The 25,634-nt window shown below is 41.4% G+C and overlaps 1 protein-coding gene across 3 annotated transcripts in view; it reads right to left on the reverse strand.

The window, feature by feature from the left end:
* Positions 1–10,619: 10,619 nt before the first annotated feature.
* PPP1R36 (protein phosphatase 1 regulatory subunit 36) overlaps positions 10,620–25,634 on the reverse strand; it is a 37,520-nt gene continuing 22,505 nt past the window's right edge. For all 3 annotated transcript variants that reach the window (XM_063644531.1, XM_055289109.2, XM_063644530.1), the window contains 4 exons: positions 13,177–13,219; positions 12,684–12,862; positions 11,767–11,958; positions 10,620–10,918 (listed from right to left, as the gene is read on the reverse strand). In XM_063644531.1, the coding sequence (XP_063500601.1) occupies positions 10,732–10,918; positions 11,767–11,958; positions 12,684–12,862; positions 13,177–13,219 (601 nt within the window). In that variant the 3' untranslated portion in view covers positions 10,620–10,731. The remainder of the gene's footprint in view (positions 10,919–11,766; positions 11,959–12,683; positions 12,863–13,176; positions 13,220–25,634) is intronic.

Consider the following 25,634-nt stretch of genomic DNA (forward strand, 5'->3'; position numbering starts at 1 on the left):
GTGTCAAGAAACTGCACTCTCCCTTCTTAAGAACTGCCTAAAGCGTAAAATACATTTGAATGCAATTTTTGGAAGATTTTTAAATGTTCGTTTGTTTATTAAACTAACCCTAAGTGATTTCTTCAAGGACCGCAATCAGGGTATCGATTCGCTTTCCCAAAGGCTCTTACAACCCATGGGTTTTGGGGTCCACCGCCACCACCAGAGAGGCTTTTGAATAGGTGCCCGGCTGTGTTCAGAAGGAAGCTGGCCTGTATGCTTCTCTCTGGTGGGCTCAGCCGACGTGTGAGACTTGTTCTGTTACCAAATGAACCGGGCTGCCACGCTGTGACAGGGGTTTGTCCTCTGCTTTATTTTTATTTTGAAGCTAAAATGTGAGTACTAAGTGTTCACCTCAGCGTCGAATCATTGGCCTGTAACCCTGTGGGCTGTTTCACGAGAATTCAGGACCTGCATTTTCATTCTAAAAAGAAATGAACAGCTTGTGAAGGAGTTTTTTGGCTTTGTAGTTTCCATTCATGAGGTAGTGTTACTTCTTTATCCCCCTAAAGACAAAACGAAGATAAAGGGGGATTGCCAGTAATGGATTTAAAAGCACAAATTTGGTAGCTTATCATCTACACCATGGAGAGTGAACCCTTACGAAATGAAAGTCAAATGAGACCATCCTAGAAAAAGAAGATGCTCATAGGCATTTGTACCATGATCAACCCCACGCATATGAAAACTATGACCAAGTGACGTGCCTGGGAGCTTTGACACACAAGCCATGTGAATTCACTAGGAAACATGTAATAAGGTAATGGAAGAGAAAATCGTGTGTAAATTTTGCCTTTAACTTTAGACAGCAGCATATTATACATTTGATATCTGAAATATCTTTACTTTTTTAAGAGTAAGATTCCATATGTCTGTTTGGAAGGGAGCCATGGTTATGCACACGAATATCCATGTCACTTCTCCAGAGCTGTCAGGTAACTAACACGAGCATTCTTTGAAGACTCTGGGCACATGAATGAGATACAGAATTGAATGTTTGAATTTCTACTTTGATTCCTCATGAATCATTTGAGACTAGTACCAGCTGATCTTGTGTACAGGCTCAGGGTCAGTGCCCAAGGGCTCACGTGTGTGTGTTCTGATCTTCAGTGCGTAGCACATTCTCATTTAGAAAAGAGTAGTCAGAATAATTGTGGACGGTACAGTGGCTTTTTAAAAACTACAGTCTTTAGGTGTAAGGTTTGGGGCCGGGAGCAATTTTATGATCAAATATGATGAACTCCTAAGTACCTGTGGTGTGATTGGGCCAACGTTGTCATGAGGTTCTTGCTCTACTTTCAGTGTTTTGATTCCACTGGGAGAATTTGGCCCTAGTGTGTGGCTTTGGATGAATCCGTGCAGAGAGAGGTGTGCTTGTACTGTTACAGAATGCTGTCAGACATAGCTATAGTAGGCATCTAGGGAGGAAGTGGCCATTATTTTTACATTGACGTTTTAGAATTGAGAATGCACGTGAGTTTTTGTTGCAGATGATTTATAGTAAGCAAGTGGTTGATGCTGTTAATACCAGCCCTGCCCGATTGACATTAATTTTATTCAACTTTTAAAAAGATGAAGAACTAAGGGGAACAAATTTAAGTTTGTTGCAACTTAGCCAAACATGCTTCCCTGGTACCAGCTGGAATCAGCAGCTCACAGGCATCTTTAGGACACTTCAATGTATATGACACAGTACTTTGTTAGTGTCTGCATGTGTATGGAAAGTTTACAAAAAATGGCATGAAAAGATGATTGGATTTTCTTTTAAACCTGCCCTTTCTGTAAAAAATAGTTTGTATATTTTTAAATTAGTGGGTATGTGTGGCTTCCTTTTTTCCTAACATTCCCAGCAAATTTTTGCTGCTAAGACTATCACTGTTAAAGTGAAAATTACGGGGGAATATGTGATGAATATACCATAACCCAAAATGTGATGTTTTCTTAAAATCACTCTTTTATGCTTTAGGAACTGGTTGGTCTTCACTTGATTATTAGTGTAAAGAGCCTGAGTATATGTGGATTTTATTGTAAAATTTAACTCCTTGTCTTTTACTTGGGGCACGGGGCCCCTGGAGGGCTTACCTATTTTCCCCACTATGTTAACAGGTAATTCTGATTTATGCGTTATTTTAGTTTGACTTATTTTTAACAAATTATTAGAAATTATGCTTTAAAATGTTTAATGTGGACTGAAATTTTCATCTTTTGTTTGAGAATCTATGAAGTGTATCATATACGTGGCCTAAAGCAAGGTGTGTATTTTGTTATTCTGAAATTGTTTTGCATCTGGACAAATACTAAGTATCCCAGTGGCCTTTTTTTTTTTTAAACCTGTGTATCCATCTCATCCTTTTGCACATTCCTAGTAAGCAAAAAAATTTGTTATGCCATCTTCATTATTCGAATTACAGACTGAGAATATGGCCAGTTTTTAAAGAAGTTTAGATTATGTTTTCCATGGAAGGACAAGTCTGACTGTTCATGGGCTGATTTTCTTTAAGAGGATTATTCTATTTTACAATTTCAATTCTAGATCACATTTTATATATGCTGCATGCCAAAAAAAAAGAAAAAGAAAAAAGAAAAAACTAACTTTTCTGGTGTGGAGGGGAAGAAAAACTAATATTCTACCTTACTAGTAGAGTTCAAAACAAGTTTTCACCGAGAGCCTTTTCAGTAAAAGTTAAACAAGTTTGTTTTTTGAGGATTTGTCAGTTATTCTATTTCAGAAGAGTCAAAATTCAAGCACGATACATTTTGAAGGCTTTACAAACTCCTAAACCCATGATGAGTTCTCTCATTCTGGAAGCAGGAATTTGAGTAGATACTGATTTGTCCCGTAGTATGGTAGATGACGGGGAGGTCTTTTCCAATCAGGCACTCAAAACACAGGCCACTGTATGTTCTCAACCAGTAACAATCATATTGAGGACGAAGGACTCTCCATTTGATGCAGACACAAGTGTAATGGAGATGTAAAACTTCTTAGCAATCAGATGGATAAATTGTTTGCTTTTTACTCTAAATAGGAAATTGTTTTCTAAAACTAAAATACTTGAATTGTCAGACAATATAATCTCAGCTTGTATTAGTTTTTGAATGCTCCCAAAGAGGAAGTACAACAATCCATGAAATGTGAATAAATGAAAAGTAAACAAAAAAAAGAAAAATAACTTTTAATCTTACTTCTCAGAACCATTGTTAATATTTATTTCCTTCCAGATCTTCTAAATATGTAAGTGTAGGTGTTTTTCACACATACGGGATCTTACTCTATTCAGCTTTTCTGTAACCTGTTTTCCTCATAAGAATCTTTGCAATCTCTTCAAAGAATGACAAATCAGTAAGAGAATGATAGTTTGTTAATAGAAAAATAAGCAAAGAGTATGAATAGGTGATAATTCACAAAAGGAGAGGCACAAATGGCCAATGTGAGGAGGTATTCAGCCTTACTGTTAATTGGAAACGTAAATTAAAACAAACATATGATTCCATTTTTTACTATTATAGACTTGGCAAGGATTCCAAGAAATCATAATGCCCAGAGTTTGCAAGTGGCGAGAAAGTGAGCATTCTCATACACAGATGCAGGTAATATGCTTTGGAGCTAGCATTTTGGGAGAAAATTTGACACTAGCAAGTCCTTGAGAATGAATCTGCCCTTTGATGCAGCAGTATCACTTGCAGGAGCTCATCCTAAGGAAATGACCAGTAATTTGAGCAGCAACGTGTGTATAAAAGAAAGTAGGGGATTGAAAGCCAGGTGCAGTGGTGCACACTGCAGTCCCAGCTACTCAGGAGGCTTAGGCCAGGGCATCTCCTGAGCCCAAGAGTTCAAGTCCGGCTTGAGAAACATAGCGAGATCCAGTCTCTTTAAAAAACAAAAACAAAAAAAGTAGAGGAGTGGGCAAGTACACTGTGGCATATCATACCATAGAACACTGTGGGGGCAATTAAAATCATGTTTTAAAAGAATATTGGCTGATGTAGGAGAATGTTCACGACGTATTACCATGTGAAAGAGGGAGGTTGCCAAAAGGGTACATGGTATGACCCCATTTTGCTTGTACATATATGCACACAAATGACTGAAAATATTAACAATAAGTTTTTCTGGGTCATGAGATTATGAGTGTTTAATTTTTCTTTGTGCTTTTCTAAGGTTTTTGTGTTTTCTAAGGTTTTTTACACTGAACAAGTATCACTTGTGGGAAGTAGTGGAGAAGATGTCATTAAAAATGGTTTCCAAGAGAAGTACTGGTTGATATGGGGCAACCACAAATAGACTGAAGAATTTGATTCTAAATAGAGCCAATATTCTGACACTGGCCAGTGGAAGTGGGAGAAGTGACATCCCCCAACCAAGGTCTTAGGCTTGGGTTACCACTATTGTACCAGGTTTCAGTGTGACCTGACCTGTCAGGGTGAGGGCCCAGGCCCTCAGCCCTAGAGCATTTTCTTTGTGTTCTGTGTAAGCCTCTGGGTTAGAGGTGGGAGAGGTAAAGGAAATGAGAACAAATTATTCTGCACAAGGAGGAGGGAGACCAAGGTGCAAAGGAAGTGGTCCCAGACACCAAGCCTCTTGGCATGGCTCACCTAGACTGCCTGAGGCATCACCTCACAGGAACAGCCACCAGCATGTCCCCAAACTCAGACACAGAACAACTTTATGAACCTGCTGCCAGGCACAGACTGCTCTAGAGATGAAAGCAGAGAGATGTGCAAATAAAACAAGGAGTGGGAGTCCATCCCATGCTTTCGGTTCCCTGAAACTTCTTTCTGCAACCTGAAACTTGTTCAGAGGGAGGAGAGATGAATGGTAATGGGGCCTGGAGGAGTCCAATTTACTTTTCTTTCTTAATATAGTAAAATAATTACCTAAGAGATCAGAATGCTATATGTCAAGTCTTAAATAGGATGATTTGTATCTGTGATGATATTGAAGCCCCAAACAGATGTGAAGATGGAAATGCTGACATAGTGGGGTAGGCTGAATCTCAGAAGAGGGTGATGGTTCAAGTGTGATAGGAGCCTGGAGTAGACGGCCTTAAAACAAAGAGACTTCTGCAGCCACTGGCAAAAGGTTAAGCAGTAAGACCCTATCTTTCCTATTTAAGGGAGAAGTCCTCACTACCTTCTAACCAACCCCACAGTCCAGCTCCAAAGAACATGGCCACCTGGTTTCAAACCCTGTAAGGACCTCATGAAGCATTCCCTGATCCCCACCCCAACTCTGCCTAGCCAGGCCCCACACATCTTCAAGAGCCAACCTTATGCCCATCCTTCCATCCCCCCTGATAGGCTCTCTCCTTTAAGCCCTAGGCATTGTGTCTCTTTATTTCTGATTTTTGGCCTCCTTTTTGAGTATGTATTTGTCTTATCCTCACCCTTCTGCCCAGAGAGCAACTTGAGTAAAGGACTGCACGTTGTCCTCTACATCCACATACCAGGTGTTATGTAAATATTTGCTGAACATTTTTTAAAGTTAACGTTTTCTTTTAGAATAGTTTTGGATTTACAGAAAAATTGGGAAGATAGTATAGAGAGTTCCTGTATACCCCACATCCAGTTTCCCCTATTCTTAACATCTTATATGAGTACAGTACATCTGCCCAGTTAATGAACCAATATTGAACATTATTATAAACTAAAATTGGCCAGGTGTGGTGGCTCATGCCTATAATCTCAACACTTCGAGAAGCTGAGGCAGGAGGATCACTTGAGCCCAGGAGTTCGAGAATAGCCTGGGCAACATAGGGAGATCTTGTCTCTAAAAATTAAAAAAGTAATAATAACAATAAGTATTATTAACTAAAATCTATACTTTATTAGAATTTTCTTAATTTCTACCTGCCTTTTTCAGAAGCCCATCCAGGATACTGTATTACATTTAGTAATCATTTTGCAGTTTCTCAGACTTTGCTTGTTTGAGATAGAATTCACATACCATAAAATCCACCCTTTTAAAGTGTACAACTCTGTGATTTTTTACTATATTCACGAAGTTGTACAACCAGTAGCATTATCTAATTCTAGGACATTTTCATCTCCCCTAAAAGTAACTCCACCTGTTAGCAGTCACTCCCCATTCCCTCCTCCCAGCAGCTTCTGGCACCACTAATAATACCTTGTCTTTATGGATTTGCCTATGCTGGACATTTCATACAATTGGAATCATACATTATGTGTCCTTTTGTGTCTGGCTTCTTTCACTTAGCATAATATTTTCAAATTTCATTTACCTTGTAGCATGAATTAGTACTTCATTCCTTTTTACAGCTGCATAATGTTTCACTAGATGGATAAACTGCATTTTGTTTATCCATTCATTAACTGAAGGACATTTAGGTTGTTCCATTTTGGGGCTGTTATGAATAATACTGGTATGACATTTGTGGGCAAGTTTTTGCATGAACATAATGTTTTCATTTCTCTTGGACATACTTAAGAGTGGAATTGTTGGGTCATATGGTAACTCTATGCTTAACTTTTGGAGGAAATGCTAGTTTTCCAAGTGGCTGCATCATTTTACATTCCCACCAGCAATGTTAGGAGGGTTCCAATTTTTCCACATCCTCACTGACACTTGCTCTTGTTATTTTGCTTACAGCCATCCTAGTAGGTGTGAAGTGGTATCTCCTTGTAGTTTTGATTTGCACTTTTTAAATGACTACTGATGTTAAGGCATTTTCTCATGAGCTTATTGGTTAGCTATACAACTTCTTTGGATAGATGTCTGTTCAAATCCTTTGCCCATTTAAATATTGTGTCTTTTTTATTGTGAAATCAAAGTTCTTTTTATATTCTGAATACTAGACTCTTCACATATGTGATTTGCAAACATTTTCTCTCATTTTGGGGTTGTGTTTGTACTTTCTTATTTTTCTTTATAATGGCTTTACTGAAATATAATCCACATGCCATGCAATTCACTCATTAAAATGTAACAATTTGGTTGTTTTTAGTATTTTCAGAGTTATACAACCATCACCATCATTTTCTTGATAGTGTCCTTTGAAGCACAGAAGTTATTAATTTTGATGAGGTCCAAGTTACCAATTTTTCTCTGGTTCCTTGTGCTTTTGGTGTTGTATTCAAGAAACTAGTGCCTAACCCAACAACATAAGGATTTACTCCTATGTTTTTTTCTAATAGTGTTCTAGTTTTACCTCTTATATTTAGGTCTATGATCCATGTTGAGTTCAATTTTGCATACGGTGTGAGGTATGGATCCAACTTCATTCTTTTGCTTGTGAATATCTAGTTGTCTCAGAACCATTTGTTGAAAATATTATTTTCCCCATTGAATTGTCTTGGCACCCTTATCAAAAATCAATGGCCCATAATACATGCATTTATTTCTAGACTTTTGATTCTATTTCATTTACCTAAATATTTGTCCTTACGCCAGTACCACATGGTCTTGATTTCTAAAGCTTATAGTAAGTTTGAAATCAGAAAGTGTTAGTCCTCCAACTTGGTTCTTCTTTTTCAAGATTATTTGGGCTATTCTGAATCCCTTAAAATTTCATATGAATGTTAGAATCATCTTGCCAATTTCCGCAAAAGAGTGAGCTAGGGTTTTGGTAGGGATTGCACAGAATATGTAGATTAATGTAGGGATTACTGCCATCATAACAATATTGTCTTCTAATCCACCGACATGTCTTCATATTTATTTAGGTATTTTGCAGTCTTCAGTGAGGTAAATCCCCAACTGAGCCTTTAAATGACTTCACTTTAGCCCTGGTTGCCACTTTAAAGCCTTTTGAGAGACCCTGAGTGAAAGTAGTCAGCTAACTGCCACCATATTCCTGACCTACCAAAACTATGAGACAATAAATGTTGCTGTTTCAAGCCACCATGTTTTGAGGTAATGTTATACAGCAGTAGATAATGAAGACAACCAGGAATATTCCCCTCCTAACTTCCCACCTCTCCAACTCCTATGAGTCATCAGTTCTTAGATTTAAATGTCGATTCCTCAGGGACGACTTTCCCTTTCCCTGACAATCTCCCCCATACCAGCAGGCCTCTGATGATACATTCTAACAGCATCCTCTTCTTCTCTTTTGCAGCACTCATCACCATGGCAATTTGTTCATAATCTGAGTGTTTGTTTCATGCCTGTCTTCCCTCAAGACTGTCAGTTCCATAACTGAGCAGGCTATATTTATTTCATCCACACTGAATTCCCAGCACCTAATGTGGTGCCCAGCAGAGTGGGGATATAGTAATTGTAGAATAAAAAATGTAAACTTAAGAATGAATTAATAAATGAAATACATCTAAGCCTCATAGTTCAGAAAGGGAGAGAAAAGCCTAGTAAAGATAGTTACAAAAGTCTCATAATTCCAAGGTTTTCTTTTTAAAAAATACTTATTAAGCAGGCCAGGTGCAGTGGCTCACGCCTGTAATCCCAGCACTTTGGGAGGCTGAGGCAGGCAGATCACGAGGTCAGGAGATCGAGACCATCTTGGCTAACACGGTGAAACCCCGTCTCTACTAAAAATACAAAAAATTAGCCAGGCATGGTGGCAGGCACCTGTAGTCCCAGCTGCTCGGGAGGCTGAGGCAGAAGAATGGCATAAACCCGGGAGGCGGAGCTTGCAGTGAGCCAAGATGGCGCCACTGCACTCCAGCCTGGGCGACAGAGCGAGACTCCATCTCAAAAAAAAAAAAAAAAAAAAACTTTTTAAACAAAGCAGCCAGGTGCAGTGGCTCACACCTATAATCCCAGCACTTTGGGAGGCTGAGGCAGGCAGATTGCTTGAGCTCAGGAGTTCGAGACCAGCCTGGGAAACGTGGTGAGACTGTCTCTGCAAAAAATACAAAAATTAGCTGGGCGTGGTGGCATGTGCCTGTGGTCCCAGCTACTTGGGGGGCTGAGGTGGGAGGGTCACCTGAGTCCAGGAGGTGGAGGCTACAGGGAGCCATGAATGTGCCACTGTACTCGAGTCTGGGAGCCTGGTTGACAGAGCGAGACCCTGTCTCAAAAAACAAACAAACAAAAAACCATGTCAACATATTCTAGTTAAAAGTTTGTTATAACAGAGTGCATTATAATCTGATTCTCTACTTTAAAAAAAAAGGCCAACCAGGGTTAGCTGATAGTCCAGGAGTTGACGTGGGTAATAAAGGATGAAAAGGTGAAGACAGAGTGCGTGTTTAAAAAGCTGCCCCAATATCAATAGGCTGGAATTGATGTTCCCCGGCCCTGGATATTGAATCTGGGAAAGGTGTCCAGTTTTTCTATGAAGCTGAATGCCAAAAGGAGGATGTTGAAGTCTGAGGATAAACCTGTGGCCTGGCAAATTTAGTCCAGTTGTTTTAGGTGACTAAACTCTATACCCTTACAGGACTTTTAAAATGATAATATTATATAATTAACAGCTCTGTATTCCAGCTAGTGAATTGGTTTTATTAGCGATTCTTTATCTTCACTGCCTATCAGATAATATCCAACTCACTCCTTAGCTGGATGTCCAGGACTCAGCTGACCTTTCAGGCCTGCCCTTCTCTGGCTGCCTGCTGCAGACACCATGCTCTTGGCATTCCGCAGTCACAGGGTCCACTTTCCCATCTCTGTGCCTTTGCAAGCGCTCTTCCGCTGACTGCAAGTTCCCTTTCAGTACCACTGAATCCCTCCAAAGCTAAGTTCAAATCAGAACTCTCCTGCTGCCCTCAGAACTGACTGCTCCATGGCTCTGTCCTCTTAAGGCACTTTGTGTGTTTATCGCTTCTGTGGCCAATAACATATTTAATATTATATAGTGATGATGTATTTTATTTATCTTCTCTGCTACACAGACCTGGAGGATATTGTCTTTGTCTTCATCTTTTTTTCTACATAACCTAGTACACGGCTCTGGATGGAATAGGGGCTTAATATATATTTGTTGTTAAACGAATAAATGAAAGAATGAATGTTAAAAGGCTTCTAAATGAATCTGATCTACTTTATATCCCAATGCCAGTAATAACAATAATAATATAGTCATAGAAAGAGATTAAAGTTAAAAAGTCTTAATTTGCCTTTTTGATTATGAAGTTCTGTTTTCACATGTACCAAAGAAGACATCTAATAAGGCAAAAATGAACTTAGAAATGAATAAACAAGGCTGGGTGCAGTGGCTCACGCCTGTAACCCCAGCACTTTGGGAGGCTGAGGTAGGCGGAACATTTGAGGTCGGGAGTTGGAGACCAGCCTGGCCAACATGGTGAAACCCCATCTCTACTAAAAATACAAAAAAATTAGCCGGGCATGGTGGCGCACGCCTGTAATCACAGCTACTCAGGCTAAAGCAGGAGAATCACTTGACCAAGGTGGAGGTTGTAGTGAGCCAAGATCACATCACTGCTCTCCAGCCTGGGCTACAGAGTAAGACTGTGTCTCCAAATAAAAAAAAATTTGAGAAATGAGTAAACAGAATGTTTCTTCACTAGTACGCTAGAACACTGACTAAATGTTCTAATACATTACTCTTAGTAGTCACATAGAGCTCAAATAAATAAATAAAGCAAACTACTAAAAATAGGAAAATGAGCTTTTCAAGAGCTTTCAGGAATTCTTTGTCTGCTGTTCAACTTTTAACCGGATAATTTGAAAAATTTTAAAAGCTTAATAATAATAACGAATAACCATCTTCTATAAAGTCAAAGTAGTTTACTTGAGATATGGAATGTACCAGGTTACTTAGGGCATGATGTTTGAGAGGACAGTGTTTTCATGACCAAGTCCAGTGTATCCTGAATCCTCATGTTATTTTTTTCCATCAAGGAAGGATGTCTCCCAAATGATTTTGTGTTTTCTTCTGGATCAAGGGGATGAAGCGTATGCGGGTTGAATAGACATCGAGGCTCCCCCAAGATGCCAACTCTGTTAAAAGAATTATTGGGGTAGCTGAAGTGGTGAGGCCAAAGACTGACGTGCAGGGTTGCGACTGTGATTGTGGTTGTGTGTATGTATGTGTGTGTGTATGTACACTAAAGCTAAGATATACTCTCTCCCTCGTTTTAAAAACTTTCCGTTTCCATGAACTACCACTGTAGTCTTATATATGAGTCCAAAAGTAAATCCTTAGCAAGATTTTGTACTAGCACTTCCCACATTTCTCAAAAGTGATTCTACTAATAGAAAAACCTCAGCCTTAAAAAAATTCAGTTACAGGCTGGGCACGGTGGCTCACGCCTGTAATCCCAGCACTTTGGGCGGCTGAGGCAGGCAGATCACCTGAGGTCGGGAGTTCGAGACCAGCCTGACCAACACGGAGAAACCCCGTCTCTACTAAAAATACAAAACTAGCCGGGTGTGGTGGCTCAGGCCTATAATCCCAGCTACTCAGGAGGGTGAGGCAGGAGAATCACTTGAACTCGGGAGGCAGAGGTTGAAGTGAGCCGAGGTTGTGCCATTGCACTCCAGCATGGGCAACAAGAGAGGGACTCCGTCTCAAAAAAAAAAAAAAAATCAGTTACTCATTCCTCCAAACTAGAACTATTTGGAGTCTAGCACCACTTTCTAGCAATTGTTTTTCTGGTCTAGATGGGTGTACCTCAAGATTATCTAGAAAGGAAACTAGGAGGGGAGCAGGGCAGAAGTAAGAAAATGGGGGCTGTCATCATGGCTCGATTCCCTGGCAGAGGCTTGGTGCCTGGGCCCCTGCCCCTTCCAGCCCCATCTGGGATGCCACCTCAAGGCACTCATGCTTCTCTTGCCAAGCCACTTACACTGGCATGGGCACAGAGTCCAGAGTTCCCACATGCTTTTGCTTCTTGGCTGGGAATCTGACGTCTACTTGATGATACTTTTTCTCAAAGACGTTTTGAGCTTTTTCTCTGAGAGATGGCAGCAGAGTAGACATGACTGGAGAACGCATGTTGATAGCTTTTTTAATTGCTGGGCGTTTTGCCATCATTCTCCTGTCGGGGAGGAAGGTGACATTTAGGTCATATCATCCTGTTTTCTAGAAATGTTCTTGAGGCCAGATGCAGTGGCTCATGCCTGTAATCCCAACCCTTTAGGAGATCAAGGCGGGAGGATCACTTGAGCCCAAGAGTTCAAGACCAGCCTGGGCAACATAGCAAGACCCCTGTCTCTACAAAAAATTTTAAAAAGTAGCCAGGCGAGACAGCATGCCTGCAGTCCCAGCTACAGAAGGATCACTTGAGCCTGGGAGGTTGAGGCTGCAGTGAGCTGTGATCATGCCACTGCCTTTCAGCCTGGGTGACGGAATGAGATCCTGTCTGAAAAAAAAAAGAGGAGGCCAGGCGCGGTGGCTCACGCCTGTAATCCTAGCACTTTGGGAGGCTGAGGCGTGTGAATCACCTGAGGTTAGGAGTTCGAGACCAGCTTGACCAACATGGTGAAATTCCGTCTCTACTAAAAATACAAAAGATTAGCCAGGCGTGGTGGCCACTCCATGTCTGTAATCCCAGCTACTTGGTAGGCTGAGACAGGAGAATTGCTTGAACCCAGGAGTTGGACGTTGCAGTGAGCCAAGCTCGTGCCACTGTACTCCAGCCTCAGCAACAGAGCAAGACTCTGTCTCAAAAAAAAAAAAAAAAAAAAAAAAAGGAGAAAAAAGAAAAGAAAGGAAAGGAAGAAAAAAAATATCCCTGAGCATAGGAAAGTCAAAAGGTCATACCTGAACTGAACAAAAGTCATGCGTTTCTTTTCCCCTCCTGATTCCTCATCTTCACGCCTCCTGCGAGGAATGTTGAACATATTGGTACGAAAGAGTCTCCCTACTTCTTCTTCAATCTCTGTCAAGTGTTGACGTCGGAAGACAATCCAAGCCACATATGTACAGAAAGTGTAAAAGGACTACAACAAAAAATAGACAAGAATCACAATCCTTAGCTGTGAAATGGAAAACTCCCACCTGTCTGTATAACACAGCTAAGCAGACACAAACCCAGATGACCCAATTGCCCAATATTCCTGAAACAATGAAAAATTATACACATACTCACTTTTGCATGAGGAAAATCAGACCAACAATTTAAGGTACAGCATATAGCTTGTTAGCACCGTTTTTTAGAAAGGATATTCGCTAAAAATAAGTGCCTGACAAATGGCCATTGGTTGTTGGTATACATTGTTTCATATCAAAAAGCACCAAAACATAAGTGACTCACCTCAAAGAACTTCCAGTCTTTCTGTGTATCTGATATTTTCTCCCTGTAATATAACAAGTCACAACTATAGGTTGAGAGGGAAGTTCAATCTTTCAGGGACCTAGTCCTTATCTTTCTCTAAAGTTAGGTCATTATCTTGGCCCCAAGATTATTTTCAGCTACACAAATGCTATCAAAAGGCATTGATAAAGAGTCTCAATACTTTCTTCTTCAACTTCCTACGTTACCCAGATCAAAACTCCTAGAATGGTAAAAAGTTAATCAATATAAATTTGGGGTAAACAAACCAGTGAGGAAATGTATTCTTCCAAAGGCTTCTGGTAATTTGAGTGTTGGGGAGGTAAGGAGAGTGGAAAGGTGGTAAAGAGGAAGCAGAGAACTAGAAGGTAAGTCTGCAATAAAGAAAAGGAAAAGAATTAGCAAACAATAGTTATGGCTATTGGGTACAAAAAGAAACAGAAACAAAATCCACAAAGATCTATGCCAAAACAACCAATAGACTGAGAACAGCACTGTGCTCCTCCTTCTGATGGGCATGGGCAAACCTGAGTCTTCTCTCTTCCCAGGAGTCCTTGCAACACAAATTCAATGTTAAGAATACTATACTTGGCCAGGCGCAGTGGCTCACGCCTATAATCTCAGCACTTTGGGAGGCCGAGGTGCGCCGATCACTTGCAGCCAGGAGTTTCAGACCAGCCTGGCCAACATGGTGACGCCTTGTCTCTACTAAAAATACAAAAATTAGTTGGGTGTGGTGGCGGGCGCCTCTAATCCCAGCTACTCGGGAGGCTGGGGCAGGAGAATTGCTTGAACCCGGGAGGCAGAAGTTGCAGTAAGCCGAGATTGTGCCACTGCACTCCAGCCTAGGCAACAGAGCAAGACTCCATCTCAAAAAGAAAAAAAAAAGAATACTATACTGGCATGGGCACAATTAGTGAACACAGCCTCCCCTCCTAACAATTCTGATTCTGACTCCCAGCCTTAGGAAACCAGGTCTGGTCTGGGGAGCCCTTGAGAGTTGACTGAGGGGGCTATGCACCTGCAGTCACTTGATCAGTCACAGCGGCCAAGGCCAGACCCTGGACACTTCAAGGCTGATCCTGGTTTTGCTTCTTTTTTAAGACAGAGCTGGAGTGCAGTAGTGTGATCATAGCTCACTACAGCCTCAACCTTCCGGGCTCAAGCAATCCTCCCACCAGACTGTGGGAGTTCAGGATGGTTCTGGAGAGCCTGGTACCCACCTCAGCCTCACGAGAAGCTGGGGCCGCAACTATACACCACCACACTGGCTAATTTTTTTTTTTTTTTTTTTGAGGCAGGGTCTCACTCTGTCACCCAGGCTGGAGCACAGTAGCATGATCATGGCTCACTGCAGCCCTGACCTCCCCAGGCTTAGGTGATCCTCCCACCTCAGCCTCCCAAGTAGCTGGGACTTCAGGCACACGCCACCATGACCAGCTAATTTTTGTATTTTTTGTAGAGATGGAGTTTCACCATGTTGGCCAGGCTGGTCTCGAACTCCTGAGCTCAAGTGATCCGCCCACCTCACCCTCCCAAAGTGCTGGGATGACAGGTGTGAGCCAAGGTCCCCAGCCTGCTTCTGCTTTTGTTGGGGACTTCCTTGGAGGAACTGTGACTCTGAGGATTGGCCTTGGTACCAAGCTCTCCAGAACCATCCTGAGCTCCCACAGTCTGGGAAAGATGACCCAAACCTCACAGGACCTTCGGCCTTCTCACAGGGACTTCCTGGTCTGAATGGGCCCAAACTAGCCCTCCATTTGGGGGATGAGGCCGAAGAGGTGGTTACTGGGGCCTGCCCCTCCCCTCCTACAGACTCTCTTCATTATATATTGGTTTCTTCATGTGCAAGTCTTCAATAAAGAACTACAGCAATAACAATTACAGTGAACATGGACTAAGTATGGACTATGTGCCAGGTACCACGCTAAGCCCTTTACATGTATTATCATATCTAGTCTTCATAACATCCCGCACCATGCTAAGCCCTTTACATGTATTATCATATCTGGTCTTCATAACATCCCTATGGTATAGTCAACATTATTATTCCCACTTCTCAACTGAGGAAATTGAAGTTGAGACTTAAGTCCAAAGACATGCATCTAATTAGGGGCAGATCCTGTACTAAAACTCAGGCCGGTCAGATACCCACATCTGTCCTCATAACTGGACTGTGAGGAGAATAAGCTTTTTTCTTTAAAATAGTTTGCAGATAAACGTATTGAACCACAGAGCTCAGCGGAAACTTTTCGGAGCAAGCCTCGGCATTTCTTCTTTGTGCCACCTGAGGCCTCCACCTGAGGGGTGTGCTGATGTGAGATTTCCACCATTTCAAAGCTCCTCTTCTGTAACCAACTGTAAATCTTCTGCTAGCTGAAACCAGAGACCACGAACACCTGCCAAGCTGAAGCAAGAAAACTAGCCAAAGTCTGTTTTGGGAATAAAGTCAGCTTGTATTCTGGGAGATCTAGAGTAGAGCTCACATCAGCACAAGGCAAACCAGCACCATCTTAGCATGGTTTTGAAATGAGAGTGATTGCCCAGGAAACACACTTTCTTTCCTTTTCTTTCTGGATTCTTTTTTTAGACATTAGAAGAGAAGGTAAGGCTGGGCGCAGTGGCTCACACCTGTAATCCCAGCACTTTGGGAGGCTAAGGCAGGCAGATCACCTGAGGTCAGGAGTTCGAGACCAGCCTGGCCAACGTGGCGAAACCCCATCTCTACTAAAAATACAAAAATTAGCCGGGCATGGTGGCAGGTGCTTGTAATCCCAGCTACTCAGGAGGCTGAGTCAGGGAGAATTGCTTGAACCCAGGAGGCGGAGGTTGCAGTGAGCCAAGATCACGTCACTGCACTCCAGCCTGGGTGACAGAGCAAGATTCCATCTCAAAAAAAAAAAAAAAAAAAAAAGAGGAGGTAACATGAACCTCTTTCCACTTTCCCTCAAGTTGCCATACACACTGGAACTCTTTCTCTCTTTTTTTTTTTTTTTTTTTGAGATGGAGTTTCACTCTTGTTGTCCAGGCTGGAGTGCAATGGCACGATCTTAGCTCACTGCAACCTCCGCCTCCCAGGTTCAAACGATTCTCCTGCCTCAGCCTCCCGAGTAGCTGGATTACAGACGTGCCACCACGCCCGGCTAATTTTGTATTTTTAGTAGAGATGGGGTTTCTCCATGTTGGTCATGGCTGGTCTCAAACTCCTGACCTCAAGTGATCCGCCTGTCTCAGCCTCCTAAAGTGCTGGGGTTACAGGCATGAGCCACAGTGCCCGGCCTAACTCTTTCTCTCTTAATGCCCAAAGCAAACTGATGTAACCCATACTGCAAAAATTAAGTACAGAATGTCGTGGGTTTCTTCTTGCCATTCTGATTTAGCCCTGCATATGAAATAGAAATGCGTCCAGGAAATGGGTGCATACAATGAATACACTTGAGCACTTCATAGTTAAAAGCTCTACAAATTTATTTCTGACTGGTATATTTTGAGTCGTTTTCCTGTCTATTTTGGTATTTTATAATTTTTATATTAAGTACATATACTTAAATTGATTATAAATTTAAAAATTTATTGATTATAAAATAACAAAATTGGCCTGGCGTGGTGGCTTACACCTGTAATTCTAGCGCTTTGGGGGGCCAAGGCAGGCAGATCGCTTGAGCTCAGGAGTTCAAGACCAGCCTGGGCAAGATGGCAAAACCCAATCTCTACAAAAAATACAAAAAAAAAAAAAAAATAGCTGGGAGTGGTGGCACATGCCTTGTAGTCCCATCTACTTATGGGGCCAGGTGGGAGGATCGTTTGAGAACAGGAAGTTGAGGCTGCAGTGAGACAAGATAGTGCCACTGCACTCTAGTCCGGGTGACAAAGTGAGACCCTATCTCAAAAAAACAAAAAATAAAAATAAATTAAATTTTAAAAAATTAAAATAACAAAATTTAAGCCTCCCAAAATCGTCTGCAAATAGAAATGGGGTTTAAACAATACAATCCGTGGACATATAATGCAAGCCATAAATGTAATTTTAAATTTTCTAGTAGCCACAGTGAAGAGAAACAAGTGAAGCTAATTTTAATAATATATTTTATCCAAATCCCCCAAAATATTATCATTTCAATATAGAAGCAATATTTCTAAAGTATTGAGATGTTTTATTCATATTTAGACTTCTGCGTACAGTGCTTATTTTTCACTTATAGTATGTTTCAATTTGGACTATCTACATTTCAAAGTGCTCAACAGCCACGTGTGGCAAGTGGCCACCATGCTGGTCAGCACAGACACCGTGCATTCCATGTTTGAGGACACAACCCAAGGAAAGAGGAGAAAGCCAGCCTGGTAGTAAATCTAGAGATTTTTAGTGGCCTGTTATGATGCTTTCTCATTCCTTCTTGCTACCTTAGACTCTTGGCTCCAAATCAAAATGAGGAAAGTATATTTTATGATTTGTCATTCCTAAAGGGAAACAAAGTCTAGACCCAGGGTTCTGGGCTGGGGAGAAAAAAAGGTTTTGCTCCCCCACTTGCCCCCTGCTGCTGTAGGTGAAATCAGGTTTAAAAGGTCAAGGCCTGCTCTAAACAAGAGAGTGTCAAAGAGATGTATTTTAGGGGAGGGGAAACAGGCTTTGGTGCATGTGACTGGGGGTAAGGGTAGAGGAATAGGGCTTAGGGATAATTTATACACCCGAGTTTCAAAAAGACTCCCTTTTTCCCCCGTCAGCCCCACCGCTAGCCTCTCTGGTCACCCATCAAGTGACAGCTGCACTGAGAACAGTGGAAGAAGGTATAAATACTAGCGTAGAGGTGGGGGTGGAGCCAGCATTGGCCATCACCAAAGAGATCTAACTATAGCATGTGCCTACCACCAAGGAGGTTTTCATATCTAACTTGGAAAACACAGAGAACTTTTACTGAACATGTTCATCAAAATTTTGCCAAAACTTTTGGGATGTCAGGGTTCCTCAGACATTTAAAGGCACATCCTTCTACTTCTCAAGAGACATGAAAGCACTAAATTAACAGCACCCAAACTGCTGGTTCTACTAAAATCTTTAATCATAGAGATACACAGCATAATGTGTTGTAGTCCATTATTAAGTGTGCATATGAGACAAAACAGGGATGACCCCCCCCACACTTAGGGACCTGCCACCCCACCCCCACCCCCAAACATGGAAATAAAGGAAAGCCTTGAGTTCCTGTAAGGGAAATTCCAGGCACCTAGCTAGCCCTGAGAAGTAAATGAGCAACTTTATAAGAAGATAACAGTAGCTTAAAAGACGGCCAAGGAAGTTAGAGTCACAAGATGTTTGGTTCCCTATATAAAGTAAAAATAACATTTTAACATATGTCCCTTCGTTGTTTTTCAGAAACTCAGACCCCCACCAAATGGGTCCACCGGCATGTAGACCTCAGATAAGGGGAGACTGAGGACTGAACTCTAACTGCATTCATTGTTCTAAAGTTCTTCCTGAGAGGCCTAGAAGTCATGTACACGAGCCAGACCTAACACATCTTTCTGCAGACCCCAAGTTTTTTAAACAAAGCTGCTCTACCTTAACCAAATCAGAAAATCTTGGAATCTGCTTATGACCTGTAAAGCCCCGCTTCAAAATATCCTGCCTTTTTAGTCCAAACCAATATATAACCTCTATGTATTGATTTACAACTTTGCCTATAACTTCTGCTTTCCTGAAATGTACTCCTGCCTTTAAAAACCCTTGCTCACAAGCCATCAGAGAGGTCAGGTCTTAAGCAAGAGATGCCTGATTCTACTTGCTTGGCAACCTGCAAATAAATGCCCTTCTTTCTCCTGATATTACAAACCATGTTTCACCTGACTGCATCAGGCAAGCAGACCCCAGTTCACTTCGGTAACACATATATGAAAGAGAAAAGTCAGAAAATACACATGAAAATATTAGCTTACTGAAATTGGATAGAAGTGAAATGTTAAAATGAGTTAATCACTTATAACTGGCAAAAACATTGTCCTCATCTTCTCCTACATAAAAGCCACGAAAAGAACAATATAAACTTCTGAATCATGGCAAAAACCTGTTCCAGTCTGTCTTTTATGGCCTTTGTTCAGCGTTTGACCTGTATGGAATTTGTTACGTGGGTGGTGAGATCTGCGCTCATTCTTCTATAAACTGCTATCCAGCAGGCAGAGGAAACATGGGTTATGTCGCATACAGTGGGAAAATGACCAGCACCATCTGGAAATGAGCTAGTACTAACCAGAGGCCATCATCTACTTTCAAACATATGTGTTCCTTTAAAGGTTTGTGTAAAAATTGCCTTGGAAAAAGTATAATTACTTCAGTGGAGGCTCTATGCCGAGAACTAAAAAATATTATAAATTCTCTAATTATGGTATAATTGTTTATAGTTTGCTTTTTATCCCAACATTGGTTTGCAATGTATATGTGTTTTTAAAGATTAAACATTAAGTATGAGAAATTTAAAAAAAATTTTTTTTGAGGCAGGGTGTTGTTCTGTCACCCAGGTTGGAGTGCAGTAGCGCAATCATGACACATTGCAGCCTCAACCTCCCTGGCTCAAGCAGTTCTCCCACCTCAGCCTCCCAGGTGGCTGGAACTACAGGCATGCACCACCATGCCCAGCTAATTTTTAAATTTTTTTCTGGAGAGAGGGTCTCACTGTGTTGCCCGGGCTGGTCTCGAACTCCTGGGCTCAAGTGATTTTCCTGCCTCAGTCTCCCAAAGTGCTGGGATTACAGGCGTGAGCCACTGTGCCAGGCCAAAATCATTTCTTAAGAGCATGTTTTTGTTTTTTTTGTTTGTTTTTTGAGACGGAGTCTCGCTCTGTCACCCAGGCTGGAGTGCAGTGGCGCGCGATCTCGGCTCACTGCAAGCTGCGCCTCCCAAGTTCACGCCATTCTCCTGCCTCAGCTTCCCTAGTAGCTGGGACTACAGGCGCCCGCCACCACGCCCGGCTAACTTTTTGCATTTTTAGTAGAGATGGGGTTTTGCCATGTTAGCCAGGATGGTCTCAATCTCCTGACCTCGTGATCCGCTCACCTCGGCCTCCCAAAGTGCTGGGATTGTAGGCGTGAGCCACCGCACCCGGCCCAAGAGCAGGTTTTTTAACCTTGAATCCTAGTTTTCTAACTAGAAGTGACACTTTAAAGACAAAAGAAATTAGTGTCAATATTAATAGTGATGTTATAAATGATTGAGTAGGAAACTGTAAAGATGACTGTAATTTTATCATAATGCTTTTCCTAAAAACTTTGTCAAGAGAAAACACTACTTTTTTCTAAACAATGAAGTCTATAGCAAGCTGAACCTCCACCAACAGCCCTAGACACCTGTAAAAGCTTCCTGTCTTGGGATCACAGGAAGGTATTTTTGATGCTGAAACATCCCCAACTTTTAAGGATCTCTATATTAAATCTACTACTATACCTCACTCATCAGAGAGATTAAATGTAATAATTCCATTAGTTTATATATGCTCTTGTCCTTTTGGGTTTCTTTTTTCTTTTAATTTTTATTTTAGGTTTGGGGGTACAGGTGAAGGCTTGTTAAATAGATAAAGACGAGTCACGGGGGTTTGTTGTACATATTATCACATCGCTCAGGTATTAAGCTCAGTAGACAATACTTATCTTTTCTGCTCCTCTCCCTCCTCCTACCATTCCCACCTCAAGTGGACCCCAGTGTCTGTTGCTTCTTACTGTGTGTTCATAAGTTCTTATCATTTAGCTCTGACTTATAAATAAAGGAGAACATGCAGTATTTCGTTTTCTGCTCCTGTGCTAGTTTGCTAAGGATAATAGCCTCCAGCTCTATCCATGTTCTTATAGAAGGCACGATCTCATTCTTTTTTATAGCTGCAGAGTATTCCAAGGTGTAAACGTACCACCTTTTCTTTATCCGGTGTGTCACTGTTGGGCATTTAGGTTGCTTCCATGTCTTTGCTATTGTGAACAGTGCTGCAGTGAACATTCGCATGCATGTGTCTTTATGGCAGAATGCTTCACATTCCTCTGGGTATATACCCAGTAATGGGAATGCTGGTTCAAATGGTAGTTCTGCTTTTAGCTCTTTGAGGAATCACCATACTGCTTTCCACAATGGTTGAACTAAGTTACACTCCCACCAACAGCGTATAAGGGTTCCCTTTTCTCTGCAACCTAGCCAGCATCTGTTATTTTTTGACTTTTTAATAATGGCCATTCTGACTGATGTGAAATAGTATCTCATTGTGGCTTTTATTTTTTACTGTAACCCACAGAAAGAAATATATTTAATAGAGTCCCCAGTACACACTGAAACAAGTCTCCTAAAACAATACATACTTTTACTTTTTATGACATACTCTGATTTTTAAAGTTCTAGTCTACTCTCTTCAAGACTTACTAAATTGATTTCAAGATCCATTAATGTGTTGTACTTTGAAAAACACTGGTTTAGGAGCATTACTGTAAGAAAGAACAACAGGCTGTAGAAAGCTGAATGCATAAAAGATGAGGACTGACTGTACTTTTAAAAGACACAAAAAGTGCCAAGCATGGTGACGCATACCTGTAATCCCAGCACTTTGGGAGGCTGAGGCAGGTGGATCACCTGAGGTCAGGAATTCAAGACCAGCCTGACTAACATGGTGAAACCCCGTCTCTACTAAATACAAAAAATTAGCCAGGCGTGGTAGCAGAGGTTGCAGTGAGCCGAGATCGTGCCATTGCACTCCAGCCTGGGCAACGAGAGTCAAACTCCATCTCAAAAAAAAAAGGCCAGGCACAGTGGTTCACGCCTGTAATCCCAGCACTTTGGGAGGCCAAGGCAGGCAGATCATGAGGTCAGGAGATCGAGACCATCCTGGCTAACATGGTGAAACCCCGTCTCTACTAAAAATACAAAAAATTAGCCGGGCGTGATGGCGGGCGCCTGTAGACCCAGCTACTCGGGAGGCTGAGGCAGGAGAATGGCGTGAACCTGGGAGGCGGAGCTTGCAGTGAGCTGAGATCGCATCACTGCACTCCAGCCTGGGCGACAGAGTGAGATTCCGTCACAAAAAAAAAAAAAAAAGTAATCATGGCAGCAAAGCTTAAAAATGCTATGATGTTGGATATGTTATCAGAAGCAGACACCAAGACAGGACTAGACATGAGATTTATTGGAGAAAGACAAGATTTATTGGAGAAAATGATGGTGACAGAAAATAAGAGAACTGGAGAAGGCAAGGAGTGCCGTCACAGCTCAATGCATGTCTGACCCTGTGAGAGAGGAAAGGCAGGAGAGTCTGGGTAGGAAGGAACTCAGACAGCGGCACAGCTCTAGGAAAGTTTTGACCAGGCCAAAGGGTAGTCCTCAAGCTGAAGCTGTCAGTCAGAGAAGTCCCGCAACTGGGGGGAATGGGCTTGCTGCACCCAGACACTGGCAGGAGGCAGCCTGTGGGAAGCATGGTGCAATGAGCTGAATGTTTGTGTTCCCCCAAAATTCATATGTTGAAATCCCAACTCCCAGTGTGATGGTATAAGGATGTGAGGCCTTTGGAAGTAATTAAGTCATGAACATAGAGCCCGTTATGTATGAATTAGTGTTCTAGAAAAGAGACCCCAGAAAGCTCTGTCATCCTCTTTCTGCCATGTTGAGGATACAATGAGAAGCTGGCAGTCTGCAACCTAGAAGAGGGCCCTCACCAGAGCCTGACCATGCTGGTATACTGATCTTAGACCTACAGCCTGTAGAACTCTGAGAAATACATTTCTGTTGCTTATAAGCCACCCTGTCTATGGTACTTGGCTATAGCAACCCAAACAGGCTAAAACATGTGGCCTCCGTGCAGACCTGGTGGTGGATTCAGGTGTAACAGCTGGGGCCACTGCTCAGTTATGCTCCCTGAATGCCACATTTTCATTGTCCCATGCTGGAAAGCAGAACCAAACTTTGTCAACTCCATAAAAGAATGGCAGCAGCAAAAACTTGAAAGCTGCAGAACAGATGTAGTAGAATAAAGAAGCGGTGTTGTCAGGGATACATATTAAGAGTGTATTCCCAAATCATGAAAAATCACACACACATGGTGAATCGAATCACAGAGATGCTGGACCACAGAAGTGGATTGAGGACATCCACCACTATAGAAACAGGGGTGCAAGAGAAGAGAAATGGCCAACAATGCCAAGATACAACCAAAAAACAAAGAAAGTGAGCCTGAACTGAAAGTATATCGATGCAAACATCAATAAATATCAAGTTCCATCTGAGAGAAACTTCATATGTATATCTGTTTTTTAACTTTATAAACTAATATATGATCCTTATGAATAGCCAAGAAGAAATTAGAGAACATATGCCTGTGCCCCTCAGACCCTGGGTAACTTGGAAAAAATCTACCCAACTAAAGAATGAATTAGGGCAGAGTGCCGTGGCTCATGCCCGTAATCCCAGCACTTTGGGAGGCTGAGGTGGGTGGATCACCTGAGGTCAGGAGTTTGAGACCAGCCTGACCAATATGGTGAAACCCCGTCTCTACTAAAAATACAAAAATTAGCCAGGCATGGTGGTGTGTGCCTGTAATCTCAGCTACTCGGGAGGCCGAGACAGGAGAATTGCTTGAACCCAGGAGGCAGAGGCTGCAGCGAGCAGAGATCGTGCCACTGTACTTCAGCCTGGGCGAAAGAGCGAGACTCCGTCTCAAAAAAAAAAAAAAAAAAAGACTGAATTAGCCAAATACAGTCTCTGTCCTGCCTTTTCTTTTTGTAGGTAGGCGGAAAAGATTGGAACATCCAGAAAAAGTGAAAAAAGAAAAAAAATTGCAACCACATCTCGTATTTGTAAAGTTCATTATATGGGAGGGTAGGAATTTACGCTCAAATGAAAGATATTAAAACACGGACAAAGTAAAACTTTCAGTAAGAGTTGGGTAATAAGAAGAAAAAAATAAACTGGAAAAATAGGGTAAGAACAGCAAAATATAAACACAGAATTTCATTAAGCAATTAAGCATTTTCAATTACCAAGACTAACCCAAAAAAGGGGGCAAATCATAGAGCCTCAAATTATGTTTTTCCATTTATCTTTTGTCATAGAAATATGTGTTCTTGAATAAGACTCTTAAAATTTACACATGATGTATCACATTTAAATGTGCATACTATTTGACTCAGGAATTCTAGTTTAAGGAATTTATCTTTAGGACAAACTAGCAACTTCTCTCAAATAGGCAAAATGGCCAGATATAACATTTCTGAAGGTAATAGGAGTAAACTTTTGTTATCAGATGTTAAGTCACACCCTTTCCTACCTGGCTCCTACCTATGCTCCTCAGTCAAGTGTCCCTGAGGGACACCCCTCACTCTCCTGCTATGGGTGCCCATTCTCTGTCGATACCTCTATTGTACTGATCAGCAATCTTTGCTTTCCTTACTTGATGACTCCCCCATTAGACTGTACACACTCCTTGAAGACTGTATTTTCTTTGCACCCTAGCACTTGGCTCCATAACTACCACATAGCAGGCACTCAACATGAGTTGAATAAATCAAAGAAAAATATAAACTATATAGTCCTTTATTTAAAACAGAAAAACTGATAAATAAAACTCAATAGGAATTCCCCAAATTGGGTTAAAATATTAGAAAAATTCAACATCTAATAAATAAGAAATGTTACAGTTGAAACTAAAATCACTAAGTATTAGAAAGTTGGATATTAGTAAAGACAAAATATCTTAGATTCATAACTCTTCTTATATGTTGTAACAAATCTCAAATGGATCAAAAATCAGCATTTTTTTAAAACCTTATTTTTTAAAACTAGGAAAGAAAGGTAAATAGTTTAACCTAGGAATGGCAAGAACTTGCATGACTCTGGAGTAGCATCAGAAACAAGGTAAACATATTCAAATAAATAAAAATGTGAAACATTTTCCTAATATGTAAAAACATAAATACCAAAAAGAAAGCAACAAACTAGAAAAGAAAATGACCAATCCTTGCTATAGGATACATACTTTAAAATTATACAAATTCTCAGCTGAGCACGGTGGCTCATGCCATACTTTGGGAGGCCAAGGCAGGCAGATCGCTTGAGCCCAGAAGTTTGAAACCAGCCTGGGCAGCATGGAGAAACCCCATCTCTACTAAAAGTAGAAAAATTAGCCAGGCATGGTGGTGCACATCTATAGTCCCAGCTACTTGGGAGGCTGAGGTGAGAGGATCACCTGAGCCCAGGATGCAGAGGTTGCAGTGAGCTGAGATCACACCTTGTCACTGCACTCCACCCTGGGCCACAAAGCAAGACCTGTCTCAAAAAAAAATAAAATAAAATAAAATAAATAAAAATAATAAAAATTTATACAAATTCCCAGTTTCCATTTACTAGATGGTTAAAACTAAATGGACACGCAGGCAGCAAATTATTTTACAAAGACCACAGCCTCCACCATCATAAAAGATACTCAGTC

The sequence above is a fragment of the Symphalangus syndactylus genome, chromosome 8 (assembly GCF_028878055.3).
Source record: "Symphalangus syndactylus isolate Jambi chromosome 8, NHGRI_mSymSyn1-v2.1_pri, whole genome shotgun sequence".
NCBI classification, from domain to species: domain Eukaryota; kingdom Metazoa; phylum Chordata; class Mammalia; order Primates; family Hylobatidae; genus Symphalangus; species Symphalangus syndactylus.